The sequence below is a fragment of the Nerophis lumbriciformis genome, linkage group LG35, assembly GCF_033978685.3.
Source record: "Nerophis lumbriciformis linkage group LG35, RoL_Nlum_v2.1, whole genome shotgun sequence".
Taxonomy (NCBI): Eukaryota; Metazoa; Chordata; class Actinopteri; order Syngnathiformes; family Syngnathidae; genus Nerophis; species Nerophis lumbriciformis.
Window position 1 is genome coordinate 12,100,936 of NC_084582.2, and position 17,530 is coordinate 12,118,465.

The window sequence follows — 17,530 nt, forward strand, 5'->3', positions numbered from 1 at the left end:
CCATCCTGCAGTTAAGAATCAATAAAATATTGAGTCTCACACACTTACCATGTTGACAGGGGAGGAGGACCTGCGTCTTCCATCTGGAGTGTACCACACTTCCTGATATTCAGGGCTCAACAGCTGCCTGGACATAAAGATAATGATTTTATGATTTTGCACTAAATCTCTCTTTGCCTTTATATGTACTGTACTAACAAGAGTCATGTTAATATTGTTACTATACCTGTAATTAACCAAACAAAGCTAATGAATGTACTGTCAGACATTCTACATTAACGGCACAATATAGTGTGTGACCTTGTAAACATATCGTATAAATGCAGCAGTTTGCATATAAAATGTTTATGATAAGGCATGTGCTACTAAAACAGACAATCTCAAAGATTTACAATCAAATGGACATAGAGATTACTCCGGTCAACCTGTAAGGGCCCGATACGTACATTTTGTCCAGATGTTTGTTTTCCGGTCTTCCTCCCTGCATTACTCTTCACCCTTCCTGTTTTCATTCATAAACATTCTCTACTCAACAGCTGTTTTCCCCCGAAAAGCCCAATTATTATTCCTTTTGCCATAGCTAATCTCCATCAAACCATCTGTAATCGTGATGTAATGAGAACCGACATCATGGAGTGATGCTGGAGTGAGGACTCAAGCACATGCAGAGCACACCCTCTCTTCTGCTGTCTAGAATTGTTCTTCATGCCATGACAAGAAACTGGGCGGTTACAATATATTTCATACTTCCCTGCTTCGCTGGATGAAAAGAGTGAATGTGTAGGTTGAGGGAAATGAGTGCCTGGGGCATTGCAGCTCTTATACAATAGGTGACTTTCACATCTGCTACTTAATGTCTAGCTCGTTCTTAGGCTTTGCAGACACTCCTCAAGACCAAAAAAGCCAATACAGTGGGAGCACTGAAGTCAAACACCTTTGAAAGGATAAACAAAAAAAACAAAAAAAACATAACCACAGATATAAATTACAGGTGGTTACCAACAAGTTCCATTCCTACAACTATGATGTACAAATCCCGTTTCCATAAGAGTTGGGAAATTGTGTTAGATGTAAATAGAAACGAAATACAATGATTTGCACATCCTTTTCAACCCATATTCAATTGAATGCACTACAAAGACAATATATTTGATGTTCAAACTCATAAACTTTTTTTTTTTTTTTTTGCAAATAATAATTCACTTTGAATTTTCCAAAGTAGTTGGGAAAGGGCATGTTCACCACTGTGTTACATGGCCTTTCCTTTTAACAACACTCAGTAAACGTTTGGGAACTGAGGAAACACATTTTTTAAGCTTCTCAGGTGGAATTCTTTCCCATTCTTGCTTGATGTACAGCTTAAGTTGTACAGTCCGGGGGTCTCCGTTGTGGTATTTTAGGCTTCATAATGTGCCACACATTTTCAATGGGAGACAGGTCTGGACTACAGGCAGGCCAGTCTAGTACCCGCACTCTTTTACTATGAAGCCACGTTGATGTAACACGTAGCTTGGCATTGTCTTGCTGAAATAAGCAGGGGCGTCCAAGGTAACGTTGCTTGGATGGCAACATATGTTGCTCCAAAACCTGTATGTACCTTTCAGCATTAATGGCGCCTTCACAGATGTGTAAGTTACCCATGTCTTGGGCACTAATACACCCCGAAACACAGATGCTGGCTTTTCAACTTTGCGCCTATGACAATCCGGATGGTTCTTTTCCTCTTTGGTCCGGAGGACAAGACGTCCACAGTTTCCAAAAACAATTGGAAATGTGGACTCGTCAGACCACAGAACACTTTTCCACTTTGTATCAGTCCATCTTAGATGAGCTCAATCCCAGTGAAGCCGACGGCGTTTCTGGGTGTTGTTGATAAACGGTTTCCGCCTTGCATAGGAGAGTTTTAACTTGCACTTACAGATGTAGCGACCAACTGTAGTTACTGACAGTGGGTTTCTGAAGTGTTCCTGAGCCCATGTGGTGATATCCTTTACACACTGATGCCGCTTGTTGATGCAGTACAGCCTGAGGGATCGAAGGTCACGGGCTTAGCTGCTTATATGCAGTGATTTCTCCAGATTCTCTGAACCCTTTGATGATATTACGGACTGTAGATGGTGAAATCCCTAAATTCCTTGCAATAGCTGGTTGAGAAAGGTTTTTCTTAAACTGTTCAACAATTTGCTCACGCATTTGTTGACAAAGTGGTGACCCTTGCCCCATCCTTGTTTGTGAATGACTGAGCATTTCATAGAATCTACTTTTACACCCAATCATAGCACCCACCTGTTCCCAATTTGCCTGTTCACCTGTGGGATGTTCCAAATAAGTGTTTGATGAGCATTCCTCAACTTTATCAGTATTTATTGCCACCTTTCCCAACTTCTTTGTCACGTGTTGCTGGCATCAAATTCTAAAGTTACCGGTTATGATTATTTGCACAAAAAAAATGTTTATCAGTTTGAACATCAAATATGTTGTCTTTGTAGCATATTCAACTGAATATGGGTTGAAAATGATTTGCAAATCATTGTAGTCCGTTTATATTTACATCTAACACAAAACACTAATACATCCATCCATCCATCCATTTTGTACCGCTTATTCCCTTCGGGGTCGCGGAACACTAATACAAAACCTCACAATAATGTCTGACTGAATGCTAACAACGTTATGACAGACCACCTTAGGAAGCGGAATGGAATTTTACATGTTCTACTGAATGAGACACCCAGAATGTACATGAATATAAAGAATGTGGGATTTACAATATTAACTATGAACGATAAAACACTGAATATTGACAACATATGAAAGTCACACCCCCTCTCCATCCACATTATTTACAATCAAGCGAAACACAACAAAAATGCAACAAACACGGTGAAATATGAACGCTAAGAGTAAAAAAAAAAAAAAAACACCTACAATCTGATATAATATCACTTTTCTTGTAGAACTTTGTTGTAAAAATCTCTTTCCGCGTCTGTCCCTGACACCTGCATTTCAGGCCGCTCTGGGAACACTCTGTGGAAACGCTCCCCACCCACACTGCTTGGTGCCTCGTCTGAACTGCTGTGACTTAGATTACCATCGTAACTAATTAGATTACCATAGTAACTAATTAGATGACCTTAGTAACTATTATATCTTTCAAAAGCGCAGATTCCAATCATTGAAATACGTTGTATAGTTCAAGACTTAAGGTCATTAGAAAACATCACTGCACATCATAATGGCAGCTACACTTTCCATCTTAAAGATCTAAAATTATTTGGGAATGTCGGGCGGGCCAGATTGAAAAGCTTAACGGGCCACATGTGGCCCCCGGGCCTTAATTTGCCCAGATCTGTACTACGGGAAACTGGGAAAACACTGCATTGAATGCATCAGTAGGTACAAGACAGGCCAGGGGTCGGCAACCCAAAATGTTGAAAGAGCCATATTGGACCAAAAATACAAAAAAACAAATCTGTCTGGAGCCGCAAAAAATTAAAAGCCGTATTTAAAAGTCTTATAATGTAGGCAACACATGATTTAAAGGTGCCGTTTTTAACTTCCTCAAAAAATATGACTATAACACCACCAGCTAGTTTATGTTACCATTTGTGGTTTAACAGAATTTGTTTGACAATTGTCTATATTTTTCACAATTACTCATTTTATGGAATAACATTTTTTACCGGCCCGAATAAAATGATTGGGGTTTACTGCGGTCACTCACTCGGTCTCATAAACTCGTACGCGCACTGAGCGCGTGCACACATACAAAAGCAGTCCAAGAGAAGCAACGAACAACTTGCCGTCATGCTGCCTATCCAATTTGCTATTATCGTATTTTTCGGACTATAAGTTGCAGTTTTTTTCATATTTTGGCCGGGGGTGCGACTTATACTGAGGAGCGACTTATGTGTGAAATTATTAACACATTACCGTAAAATATCAAATAATATTATTTAGCTCATTCACGTAAGAGACTAGACGTATACGATTTCATCGAATTTAGCGATTATGAGTGAGAGATTGTTTGGTAAACGTATAGCATGTTCTATATGTTACAGTTATATGAATGACTCGTACGATAATATGTTACGTTAACATACCAGGCACGTTCTCAGTTGGTTATTTATGCCTCATATAACGTACACTTATTCATCCTGTTGTTCACTATTCTTTATTTATTTTAAATTGCCTTTCAAATGTCTATTCTTGGTGTTGGATTTTATTAAATAAATTTCCCCACAAAATGTGACTTATACTCCAGTGCGACTTATATATGTTTTTTTCCTTCTTTATTATGCATTTTCGGACGGTGCAACTTATACTCCGCAGCGACTTATACTCATGTCTGATAGAAAACACCCAAACGTACAGTAAAGCTACACATTTCACAATGCGCTAGCTCATTGCAAATTTACATTGGATTTGCCATGAAGATGCTACTGATTAGCATTAGCAATTTTACATGGCGATATCAACAACAAATTTGGCAATGAATTCTATTCAATTCAAATGATTGGGAACATGTCATAAATTCACAAGCACATATTTTGCTCAAGTGATCAACAGTCCAAAAGGCGCCAGGAACCCCTGTTCCGTAAAACTACAACTAAGATGCACATTACCATCAAACAGCTGGTGTGTAATAAGTACAATACTTAGAGCAGTGGTTCTCAACCTTTTTTCAGTGATGCACCCACTGTGAACATTTTTTTAATTCAAGTACCCCCTAATCAGAGCAAAGCATCTTTGGTTGAAAAAAAGAGATAACGAAGTAAAATACAGCACTATGTCATCAGTTTCTGATTTATTAAATTATAGAACAGTGCAAAATATTGCTCATTTGTAGTGGTCTTTCTTGAACTATTTGGAAAAAAATATATAAAAATAAATAAAGACTTGTTGAAAAATAAACAAGTGATTAAATTATAAATAAATATTTCTACACATAGAAGTAATCATCAAATTAAAGTGCCGTCTTTGGGGATTGTAATAGAGATCCATCTGGATTCATGAACTTAATTCTAAACATTTCTTCACAAAAAAATTAATCTTTAACATCAATATTTATGGAACATGTCCACAAAAATCTAGCTGTCAACACTGAATATTGCATTGTTGCATTTCTTTTCACAGTTCTTTTTGACAGACATTTTAAAAAAATCTCACGTACCCCTTGGCATACCTTCAAGTACCCCCAGGGGTACGCGTACCCCCATTTGAGAACCACTGACTTAGAGTATAGCCACTTTGTAGGGCGCAACAAATGTCTAGGTTAAGGTTCATGGCTGAGACTACTACCTGACTCGGCAACACATCGTTGCCCATGCACTACTGCCATCTATTGTCTTGGAATTGCAACAGCGTGCAAAGACTTGCATATGAGACTCGGAAGTGTAAGAAAACAAGATATAATAACTGGGTAGCACAGTTGTCATTATCAGCTCACTGTTAAATGTTACACTGTAGTGTTGTCCCGATACCAATATTTTGGTACCGGTACCAAAATTATTTCGATACTTTTCGGTACTTTTCTAAATAAAGGGGACCACAAAAAATTGCACTATTGGCTTTATTTTAACAAAAAATCTTGCGGTACATTAAACATATGTTTCTTATTGCAAGTTTGTCCTTAAATAAAATAGTGAACATACAAGACAACTTGTCTTTTATTAGTGAGTAAGCAAACAAAGGCTTCTAATTAGTCTGCTGACGCATGCAGTAACATATTGTGTCATTTTCCATTCCATTATTTTGTCAACATTTTTAAGGACAAGTGGTAGAAAATGAATTATTAATCTACTTGTTCTTTTACTGTTAATATCTGCTTACTTTCTCTTTTAACATGTTCTGTGTACACTTCTGTTAAAATGTAATAATCACTTATTCTTCTGCTGTTTGATACTTTACATTAGTTTTGGATGATACCACAAATGTAGGTATCAATCCGATACCATGTCGTTACAGGATCATACATTGGTCATATTCAAAGTCCTCATGTGTCCAGGGACATATTTCCTGAGTTTATAAACATAATATAATTTTTTTTTTAAATGAAAGAAGATGTTGTGAGGCCAAAAAATATTGACGTAATCATAGTAGTATTGACTAGATACGCTACTGTACTTGGTATCATTACAGTGGATGTTAGGTGTAGATTCACCAATGGCGTTTGTTTACATTTTGACGCCGGTGGGCTACGGTGTGTAGTGAAGCATGTTTAGCTATTCCTCGTCCTGCAGGGATGATACTTGTAAAAAACGTACTTTATTTTTATCGATTCCAAGGCCCCGGTAATTGGTATCGTATTGATCCAAATGTGAATTCCTATAAGCGTGTGTGTTGCTTTCTCTCACTCATTTCCATTTCAATGTTCAATATAGTTTTGCAAAAGAAATCACAAAACACAGTTAATCCTCTGGAACGCTCATTAAGATGAAATATGCTGATATGCCGTGTGGCATCGCGTATGACGACAGAAGGACAATGCTAGCTGTTGTGTGTGACTTTAAAGGAGAAGATTCTCTCTGAAAATTGGCTTGAACATTGCTTCAAGACACAAGAAGGAAAAAAGGGGATTTTTAAAAATGTTCTGGTTAGGGGAGACGGGGCATGAGAGGAGACAAGCAATTGATACAACGTCTGCCTGCTGATGTAATCTTGAAATAGACAGAAAGCAGCCGTTTCATACGTTAAACTGCTCTTACACACACACACACACACACACACACACATCCTGCAAGAGGACATAGAAGTTTTAGTATAGTAGTAAAGCTGCAAAGCTGATGTCAATGTGTTGCTGTTTGACATTTCAACCTATTTAACGCTTCTTTTAGTTCCCCTGCTTCCTAGCCATCCGTGAACAATTCCCCGCATGCTCTCTGCTCACATATAACCTTGTCCATCACTCAAAGAGGCAGAATTACAGGCAAAATGTCCAATGACTGACTGGGTTTTAGCCCGGCGCTGTTCTCATAATCACAAAGGATGGACGATCACACAAGATCTATTCCTCTCCTCGACTCCGCTGCTACATTTATGATCATGCTGCTCCTGGGGGACTGCAGAGCGTGCACCAGACTGCAGGCTGTTAAACCTGACAACGGATGACGTATAGACACACGGTGCCTTTAATAAAATGACATAATCACTACTCGAATGAACATTTTGATTAAAACAGTGACAGTTGTGTATTTTCCACAATTAAACATAACTGTCTGTTCAAATGAGGCTTTTGGGGGCTGCAATTAAAGTTATTTACCGCTGTATTTATTGTACGCCTGTAAATATACAGTCCATGATGTCATCTGTTTCTACTGAAGAAAGCAAAAGTGCACAGTAAAATGATAGCATTATCATTCAAGTAAATGTGTTGTCCCAATAAATCAGCAATTAAACAAACACAATTTATTTTTATTTTTTTTGGCTAATTTTTAGGTCAGTTTAAGCTATTTCTTTAGAATATCCACAATGTTTACCTCTAAATCAGTGATTCTCAAACTGTTGTATGCGTATCATGAGTGGTATGTGGTAGGGATGTCCCGATCCGATATTTGGATCGGATCTGCCGCCGATATTTGCCAAAAAATGCATATCGGCAAGGCATGGGAAAATGCCGATCCAGATCCAGTTTAAAAATAAACTCCGGTCCGTGTTTTCCAACGCACCAATTTAAATAATACATTCCACTTTTCTGCTGCTCCCTAATTTCCGTTCCGCATTTTCCAGCACACCTTCAACACATCCACAGGTCTGTGGATTCTCACGCAGTTGCTTTTAGCTGCTGGCATTACACGACAGGCTCTTCTCACTCTTTTCTGTGTCTCCCTCGCACAGACAGCAAGTGCACCTTCTTACACACGTCACATACTGTCACGTCATACGTCACATACGTATACGTCCTCTCCCAGCAGAGAGGTAGCAGCATGGCTAATGTTAGCTGTGATGCTAGCGCAGCCGTGTGACCAACTTTCCCTCTAAGGTGCGCGCCTGTGCAATTGCGCACTGCTCAAGCGTCCTCTGAGCATAGCAATTATATGCCACGCACAAAATCAAATAAAAAATAAGCGCATAACAATTTTCGACACACGGACACGACAGAGAAAACAGTTTTCGTCATCATTGTTCAAATATTGTAACGTCTGTCGAGACGCTTATCGCCATTCGGTGCCACACGCCCACACCATCAAAATGCCGAGGCAAACATTTCCAGATCAACACCGTATGAAAAAAATAGTGATTTTTTTAGTTGTGATTTCCTTCTCTGCATGAAAGTTTAAAAGTAGCATATATTAATGCAGTATGAAGAAGAATGTTTTAATGTAGACATGCAAGCCTTGAAAGAAAATTGTGAAAATCAAGACTACATTTCCTGCAAATGGGTGCATTTCTACCCTATATTTTAACTTTAGATTTATTCTCATATCAAACTCTTTTGGCTGTCTTTTTGACACTTACATCCGGCGCCCCCCTCCACACCCTGGATTATAAATAATGTAAATAATTCAATGTGATTATCTTGTGTGATGACTGTATTATGATGATAGTATATATCTGATAGTATATATCTGTATCATGAATCAATTTAAGTGGACCCCGACTTAAACAAGTTGAAAAACTTATTCGGGTGTTACCATTTAGTGGTCAATTGTACGGAATATGTACTTCACTGTGCAACCTACTAATAAAAGTCTCAATCAATCAATCAAAACACATAGAATCATCATACTGCTGTGATTATATGCATCAAGTGTTCATTCAAGGCTAAGGCAAAATATCGAGATATATATCGTGTATCGCAATATGGCCTTAAAATATTGCAATATTGAAAAAAAGGCCATATCGCCCAGCCCTAGTTTCAATGATGCCATTTCTGTTTGTCATGTATAATTTTGTCTATTTTGTGTTTATCCTTGAATAAACAGGTCAGTTTCTTGTTACCAACCATTGTGTATTATTCAAACTCACCTAATTCAGCTGGCTAGTTGTTATCAAGAGTACTAAAACCCTTTTCAACATGATTCTGACAACTAAGTAGGCTAAATAACTTTAAACTTTAATACATGCTCGGATAGGCCAGTATCGGTCAGTATCGGTATCGGATCGGAAGTGCAAAAACAATATCGGTATCGGATCGGAAGTGCAAAAACCTGGATCGGGACATCCCTAGTATGTGGGCTCTATCTCGTGGTACGCCAAATAATGACTTGATTTATTTTCCTTTATTGAAACACAGGACTACTGTTCAAACGGTGTGTATGTGTTGGCCAAAAATATTAAATATACCGTGCATTCCGGAAACATAGGGCGCACCAGATTATAAGGCGCACTGCCGATGAGCGGGTCGAGTCAGGTCTATTTTCATACAAAAGGCGCACCGGGATATAGGGCGCAATAAAGGGGTAATTTTTTTCATTTTGTTTCTAAATTAAAAACAGTTCCTTGTGGTCTACATAACAAGAAGTGTCAAAAGTTGGAGCTAACTGTTTTAATTATATTCAGACTTTAATTAAATGAATAACGGAGCAGCATCTCCTCATCCAAAGCTCACTAGTGCAATAACAATGCCGGAAATGTGTACCGTGAAAAACCGTCCAACCGGAACTCTCTGATAACTAAAGTTCCTTGGGTGAATAATGCAAAATCACTACACCGGTATGTTTTAGCGCTTTCATGGGGAGTTTACTGACAGATATAAGTAAGAACTTTACATTACTTTATATTAGAAATGGCAACAGTGGAGGATGAATGTCCCATAACAAGAAGATAGAGAAAAAGAAGAACCTTATCAACTACGGTGTTGGCACGGACTACAAAGACAGAAGCGCGCACAATTTTCTGGATTTATGCAGATCCCAAATACAGATCAGCAGGTACCAGAAGGTAAGAAAAGTTGCTTTTGCATAATATTGCGAAACAAAACGCCAGATAATATGTCTTACCTTATACACACCATAATAATACTCGTATGTTGAAGCACAGTACAATTCATCAAGCGGTGCAGCTTCATAGATTACCAAAGTCGTACTAAAACATTTTGATAGATTTTTGAGCGCCGTATGTAATGTTCTATATTTTCAATGGAACATATACAATTTTGGTGTTGTTTACTTAAGTCATATTGCAGTCTACTTGTACCTCTTATGTGTGACTGCCATCATATTGCAGTCTACACATATCGCTTATGTGTGACTGCCATCTACTGGTCACACTTATCATTTCACCATGTACCAAATAAAACAGCTTCGAGGTCGATAAGCACAACCAAATTTATTCCGTACATTAGGCGCACCGGGTTATAAGGCGCACTGTCGAGTTTTGAGAAAATTAAAGGATTTTAAGTGCGCCTTATAGTCCGAAAAATACTGTAATTCTTAAATAAAATTGCTGCCTTGTTTTTAATGAATACTTGGGACTACTACGCTACTGTATTTTAATGCCGGTCATTATGGTGGTACTTGGGGTGTTTTCAGAGGTGGTACTTGGTGAAAAAGGTTTAAGAACCACTGCGCCAAGTGTTTGATCACTGCTAATGCAAAAAATCAGTTAAGAACAAAAATAATGACACCCTGGCTAAATTTTACTTTGAGGTCATTTGTATTGTTGAATGGATAGCTGGGAAAGTGGAAATTATATAATTTTATAAATAGATGTATTTTTTTCACTAAATGTTTTGACAAAATATCCAGAAAGACTCACACTCATACACTCCTGGCATGTAAATGAATCAATCAACACTTGATTTGTGTTATTTATAAAAACACGTTTCATACACAGAAACACCAACTTAAAAGCAGAAAAAAACACAAATGCCCACGCGCACACACACAACATTGACAATAACAAAACATAGTATGGCACTGAGGATTGAAGAAAACAGCCACCACCTTCGAGGTATCCACACTGGAGAATAACTAAAAGTTACTATCATTTAAAAAGCAATATTAAAAAAAAAAAGTTTAAAAACTATGTAAGAATGAAATATAAATAATAATTTATGAATAAATAAAAACATATGATAGTAAGATTCAAGTATTAGTAATTGCAAGAGTGGAAAATGGAAAATAAAAATATCCTTAATGCACTGGTTCTTAACCTGGGTTCGATCGAACCCTCGGGGTTCGGCGAGTCGGCCTCAGGGGTTCGGTGGAGCCTCCACCACGGAGGTCTGGACACACCCGACTCATCGTGTAAATAAAAACTTCTCCCTATCGGCGTTTTATGGATACCCCCAAACAATGTTCCCTCTAATTTTCCATATACGTGAGCAAACGCAAAAACTCCTTGAGGATTCAGTGGAGCACATGTGACGTGCACACTGTGGCCACACCTGTCCCAAACCTGACTAAATAACAAGTTAAATGTTTTATTATTATAATCAAATGACAGCAGTCATTTCCATATTTTCTAATGTAAGTGTTTTGGTCCACTTACAATGACAATAACAAAAAATATTGTTTTTCAAAAGCTGTGTACTATTATTGTATGTCTGGTTGGGGGTCCTGCTTTGGAAATAATTTGTACCTCTTTCAGATATTGCATTTGGTTCCCACTAAAACATTCACATGTAGCACAATGAGATGTAAACATGGGATCATGTGTACATTCCTGTAACTTTATGTTTGTAAATAAATATATAGATTAGTATTTATTCAATATAATAACATTATTTCATGATTCATATTTATAAATTAAGATTAAATTAAGAAAAAAAAAAAGTGTTTTTCTCTAAAGAAGGGTTTGGTGAATGTGCATATGAAACTGGTGGGGTTCGGTACCTCCAACAAGGTTAAGAACCACTGCCTTAATGTCCTTTAGAATGGTGCAAAATATTGTTTTCCTTATGTGTCCAATAAGATCATAAGAAAACAATATATATATTGTCATTAACATCGCCAACACAACTTTTTCTTTTGTGATTTATAGCTAAAATATATAAATTCAACAAATACAAATCCACACAATTTGCAGTGTGTATGACTATGAATAGTTCTGGACTTAACAGTACAATTTGGACTCAGTGTCTCAACAGGAGACTCGTACAGAAACCAAACTGAAATGACGGATAAAGGGGAAGTAAGTGCCAAAATATTACTAAACATTCATTTCTACATTTCACTATAGCTGACAAAACCACTTGAAACAGGCCTTAGCTGTTGCTGCAACATGCTGCATTGCATACATTGAGCCGATTTCCACCCAGAGTCATAAACCATATAATTTAATTATATTCTGGTGCAAATACCGAAAGCACTTTCCAATGCAGACTACGTAAAAAACGAATAAATAAATGTGCTGGCTTGAGGAGACTGTGTGCAGAGTTGGGACGTGGTCCAGGCGGAGGACAGATGCCGTGATTGAGGAGAGAATCAGCGAGACAAAGACTTATTTCAGCTTCTGTTGGGAGGGGAGCTCACTAATGCTAATGTACTTTGAGGTGGGGGGGAAGAGACGGGGGGGTGTGGGGTAATGCATTAGGTCAGTGGGTCGCATTCCCTCATCCTATCGGATGACATCACCACACATGGGGTGACGGCAATGGATGATTTACAGGCTTTTATTGCACAGGGAAACTGTGTTTATGCGAGTGTGTGTGTGTGTGTGTTTGTGCATGTGTGTGTGTTGCATGTGCATGAAGACATCTGAGCAGACTAAACATAGTCAGACATCTCCTGCTCTCCCTGACATCCATCAGCTCCAAGCTGTAAGGCTTGTTTGTGTGTTTTGTGGGCATTAGCTTTGTGTGTCTGCGTGTGGCCGCCACCCCTGACAGCAGTCTATACACGCGGGAGACGTATATTTGTCCTGGGAGCTCTGGGGAATGTCGGGCAAGAAGACAAGAACTGAGAGGAGAGGACAGGGTGCTCGTTTTTTTTTCCTTGTTTTTTTTTTTTTTTTTAGTGCTGACAGCTGAGGACGTATGAGGTGAGGACGGGAGGACAGGAGAGGATGTGACAGGAAGGACAATAATGTGTTTCTTGAAGAGGGGTGTGGGGGTGGGTATTTCAAAACAACAGGGAGGACAAAAGGAGCTACTTTTTTTGAGTAAAACAATTACCTTTATAACAACATATTAATATTTGATGTGTCGAATTGCCAATGACAAACTGTTGTATGCGTATCACGAGGGCTCTATCTCATGGTACGCCAAAGAATAACTTGATTGTTTTATTTTCCTTTATTGAAACACAGTATTACTGTTCAAACAGTGTGTATGTGTTACATTGGCCAAAAATATTAAATATACCGTATTTTCCGGACCATAGGGCGCACCGGATTATAAGGCGCACTGCCGATGAGCGGGTCTAGTCAGGTCTATTTTCATACAAAGAGCGCACCGGTTTATAGGGCGCATTAAAGGCCTACTGAAATGTGATTTTCTTATCTAAACGGGGATAGCAGGTCCATTCTATGTGTCATACTTGATCATTTTGCGATATTGCCATATTTTTGCTGAAAGGATTTAGTAGAGAACATCGACGATAAAGTTCGCAACTTTTGGTCGCTGATAAAAAAAGCCTTGCCTGTACCGGAAGTAGCAGACGATATGCGCGTGACGTCACAGGTTGTGGAGCTCCTCACATCTGCACATTGTTTACAATCATGGCCACCAGCAGCGAGAGCGATTCGGACCGAGAAAGCGACGATTTCCCCATTAATTTGAGCGAGGATGAAAGATTCGTAGATGAGGAAAGTGAGAGTGAAGGACTAGAGGGCAGTGGGAGCGATTAAGATAGGGAAGATGCTGTGAGAGGCGGGTGGACCCTGATATTCAGCTGGGAATGACTAAAACAGTAAATAAACACAAGACATATATATACTCTATTAGCCACAACACAACCAGGCTTATATTTAATAAGCCACAAATTAATCCCACATAACAAACACCTCCCCCCTACCGTTCATATAACCCGCCAATACAACTCAAACACCTGCACAACACACTCAATCCCACAGCCCAAAGTACCGTTCACCTCCCCAAAGTTCATACAGCACATATATTTCCCGGAAGTCCCCAAAGTTACGTACGTGACATGCACATAGCGGCACGCACGTACGGGCAAGCGATCAAACGTTTGGAAGCCGCAGCTGCATGCGTACTCACGGTACTGCGTCTGCGCATCCAACTCAAAGTCCTCCTGGTAAGAGTCTCTGTTGTCCCAGTTCTCCACAGGCCAATGGTAAAGCTTGACTGTCATCTTCCGGGAATGTAAACAATGAAACACCGGCTGTGTTATCCGGCACAACACCGTCAAGGGGTGCATTCTACGACGGGGGTGCGTTATCCAGCACAACACCTGCCGCAATACACCGCTTCCCACCTACAGCTTTCTTCTTTGCTGTCTCCATTGTTCATTGAACAAATTGCAAAAGATTCACCAACACAGATGTCCAGAATACTGTGGAATTTTGCGATGAAAACAGACGACTTAATAGCTGGCCACCATGTTGTTCCAAAATGTCCTCTACAAACCGTGACGTCACGCGCAGGCGTCATCATACCGAGACGTTTTCAGCAGGATATGTCGCGCGGAATTTAAAATTGCACTTTAGTAAGCATACCCGGCCGTATTGGCATGTTAAGATTTCATCATTGATATATAAACTATCAGACTGCGTGGTCGGTAGTAGTGGGTTTCAGTAGGCCTTTAAAGGGGTCTTTTTTTTTTTCTAAATTTAAAACACTTCCTTGTGGTCTACATAACATGTAATGGTGGTGCTTTGGTCAAAATGTTGCATGGATTAAGTTTTACAGATCATCTTCAAGTCGCTTTCTGACAGTCGCTTCAGGATGCGCCGTTTTGTGGGCGGTCTTATTTACGTGGCTCACCTTCGGCAGCGTCTTTTCTCCGTCATCTTTGCTCTAGCGGTTTAGCGTGCAAGGACGGGTGTGGATAAAGCGTCAAAAGATGGAGCTACCGTATTTTTCCGACTATAAGTCGCTCCAGAGTATAAGTCGCGCCGGCCGAAAATGCATAATAAAGAAGGAAAAAAGATATATAAGTCGCACTGGAGTATAAGTCGCATTCTTTGGGGAAATTTATTTGATAAAACCCAACACCAAGAATAGACATTTGAAAGGCAATTTAAAATAAATAAAGAATAGTGAACAACAGGCTGAATAAGTGTACGTTATATGACGCATAAATAACCAACTGAGAACGTGCCTGGTATGTTAACGTAACATATTATGGTAAGAGTCATTCAAATAACTATAACATATAGAACATGCTATACGTTTACCAAACAATCTGTCACTCCTAATCGCTAAATCCCATGAAATCTTATAAGTCTAGTCTCTTACGTGAATGAGCTAAATAATATTATTTGATATTTTACGGTAATGTGTCAATAATTTCACACATAAGTCGCTCCTGAGTATAAGTCGCACCCCCGGCCAAACTATGAAAAAAAACGCGACTTATAGTCCGAAAACTACGGTAACTGTTTTAATGACATTCAGACTTTACTTAAATCAATAACGGAGCAGCATCTTCTCATCCGTGGCTCACTAGTGCAAACACAACGCCGGAAATGTGTCCCGTGAAAAAACGTCCGACCGGAACTCTCTAATAACTAAAGTTCCTTGGGTGAATAATATAAACTCACTACACCGGTATGTTTTAGCGCTTTCATGGCGAGTTTACTGACAGATATAAGTAAGAACTTTACACAACTTTATAATACAAATGGCAACAGCGGAGGATGAATGTCACTTAACAAGAAGATAGAGAAAAAGAAGAAGTTTTTCGACTACGGTGTCGCCACGGACTACAAAGGCGGAAGGGCGCACATTTTCAGGACTTATACAGATCCCAAATACAGATCAGCAGGTACCAGAAGGTAAGAAAAGTTGCTTTTGCATAATATTGGGAGACAAAACGCCGGATAATATGTGTTACGATTTTGCATAATATTGCAAAATATTCCTTCCTGTCACATCCTCTCCTGTCCTCCTGTCCTCAACTCATACGTCCTCACCTGTCAGCCCTACCAACAAAAAAACAAGGAAAAAAACAAGCACATTCATTACTGTACGACGTTCTGTGTTAGGACAATTCATAGTTATGAACTCGCTCCAATAATAAGTTAATACAAAAAACTTTCGGCTTACTCCCTCCGAGGTCTTAATCAGGGCTCAGGACATTTATTTTGGCCACGCCTTCTTCACGTTACCAACGATGCCAAATATAATGCCTTCAGAACTAATAAAATAAGCAAACAGAACTTACAATTAGTCTGACATCCAATAAAAGAAAACACATTGATTTCATATATATATATATATATATATATATATATATATATATATATATATATATATATATATATCAGAAAGAATCATACCTCACTGGCCTCATAAACTCCAAGGGAATAAAGTTTATTTTCAATCCGAGACTCCATTAACGTCTTCTCCATCAAACACTTGTTGTCTCATGCTGCTTCCTTAATTCCGTCACATATCAATTGTCCCCTCAACAATATGACCAATCCGGAACAAAAAATATATTACCCTCTCAATTTACACGGGTTTGTAACAAAAATAAAGTTAACATAAACTTGCATGAATTAACCCAAGGAAATACCCTTTTAATCACAATGAACTTATATTTATGCATTGTATTTATTTATTCTCACCAACTATGAAATGATATAACAAATATACGTGTTGCTTCTGTCAGCAGCTACACTGAGGAAATATTACACTTATAAGTCAACTTCTTGTACTTCATTGTGTCTCCCAAGCATGATGGAGGCTCTTCTGGTGGCAGTGCTGTAAATTAATTGAAAGTGAAATGTTTATGGCCACTTGTAAGAGGGGGAGGGTTTTTTTTAAGCAACTTCCAGCAATGACCGTTTCGGCGCCTCTTCTCTCAAAAGCAGAGCAAACATGAGGCAATGACAGATTTTCTATTGTATGGTGCTCATAAACAGTCTCTATGGACACATATAACTGTTATAACTAGAGATGTCCGATAATATCGGGCTGCCGATATTATCGGCCGATAAATGCTTTAAAATGTAATATTGGAAATTATCGGTATCGGTTTCAAAAAGAAAAATGTATGACTTTTTAAAACGCCGCTGTGTACACGGACATAGGGATAAGTACAGAGCGCCAATAAACCTTAAAGGCACTGCCTTTGCGTGCTGGCCCAGTCACATAAAATCTATGGCTTTTGACACACACAAGCGAATGCAATTCATACTTGGTCAACAGCCATGCAGGTCACACTGAGGGTGGCCGTATAAACATCTTTAACACTGTTACAAATATGCGCCACACTGTGAACCCACACCAAACAAGAATGACAAACTGACAAACACATTTCGGGAGAACATCCGCACCGTAACACAACATAAACACAACAGAACAAATACCCAGAACCCCTTGCAGCACTAACTCTTCCGGGACGCTACAATAAACACCCCCCGTTACCCCCTCCACTTTCAAAGCTTCAACAATTAGTTTCCTCAGTTCCCAATCGTTTATTGAGTGTTGTTAAAAGAAAAGGTGATGTAACACAGT

At 38.9% G+C, this 17,530-nt stretch overlaps 1 protein-coding gene across 4 annotated transcripts in view; it reads right to left on the reverse strand.

Annotated features, from left to right (window-relative positions):
* The window catches only part of adam19b (ADAM metallopeptidase domain 19b), a 73,797-nt gene that overhangs the window by 42,574 nt on the left and 13,693 nt on the right, over window positions 1-17,530 (reverse strand). For all 4 annotated transcript variants that reach the window (XM_061927789.2, XM_061927790.2, XM_061927787.2 and 1 more), the window contains exon 4: window positions 49-127. In XM_061927789.2, coding sequence (XP_061783773.2) covers window positions 49-127 — 79 coding nt within the window. The remainder of the gene's footprint in view (window positions 1-48; window positions 128-17,530) is intronic.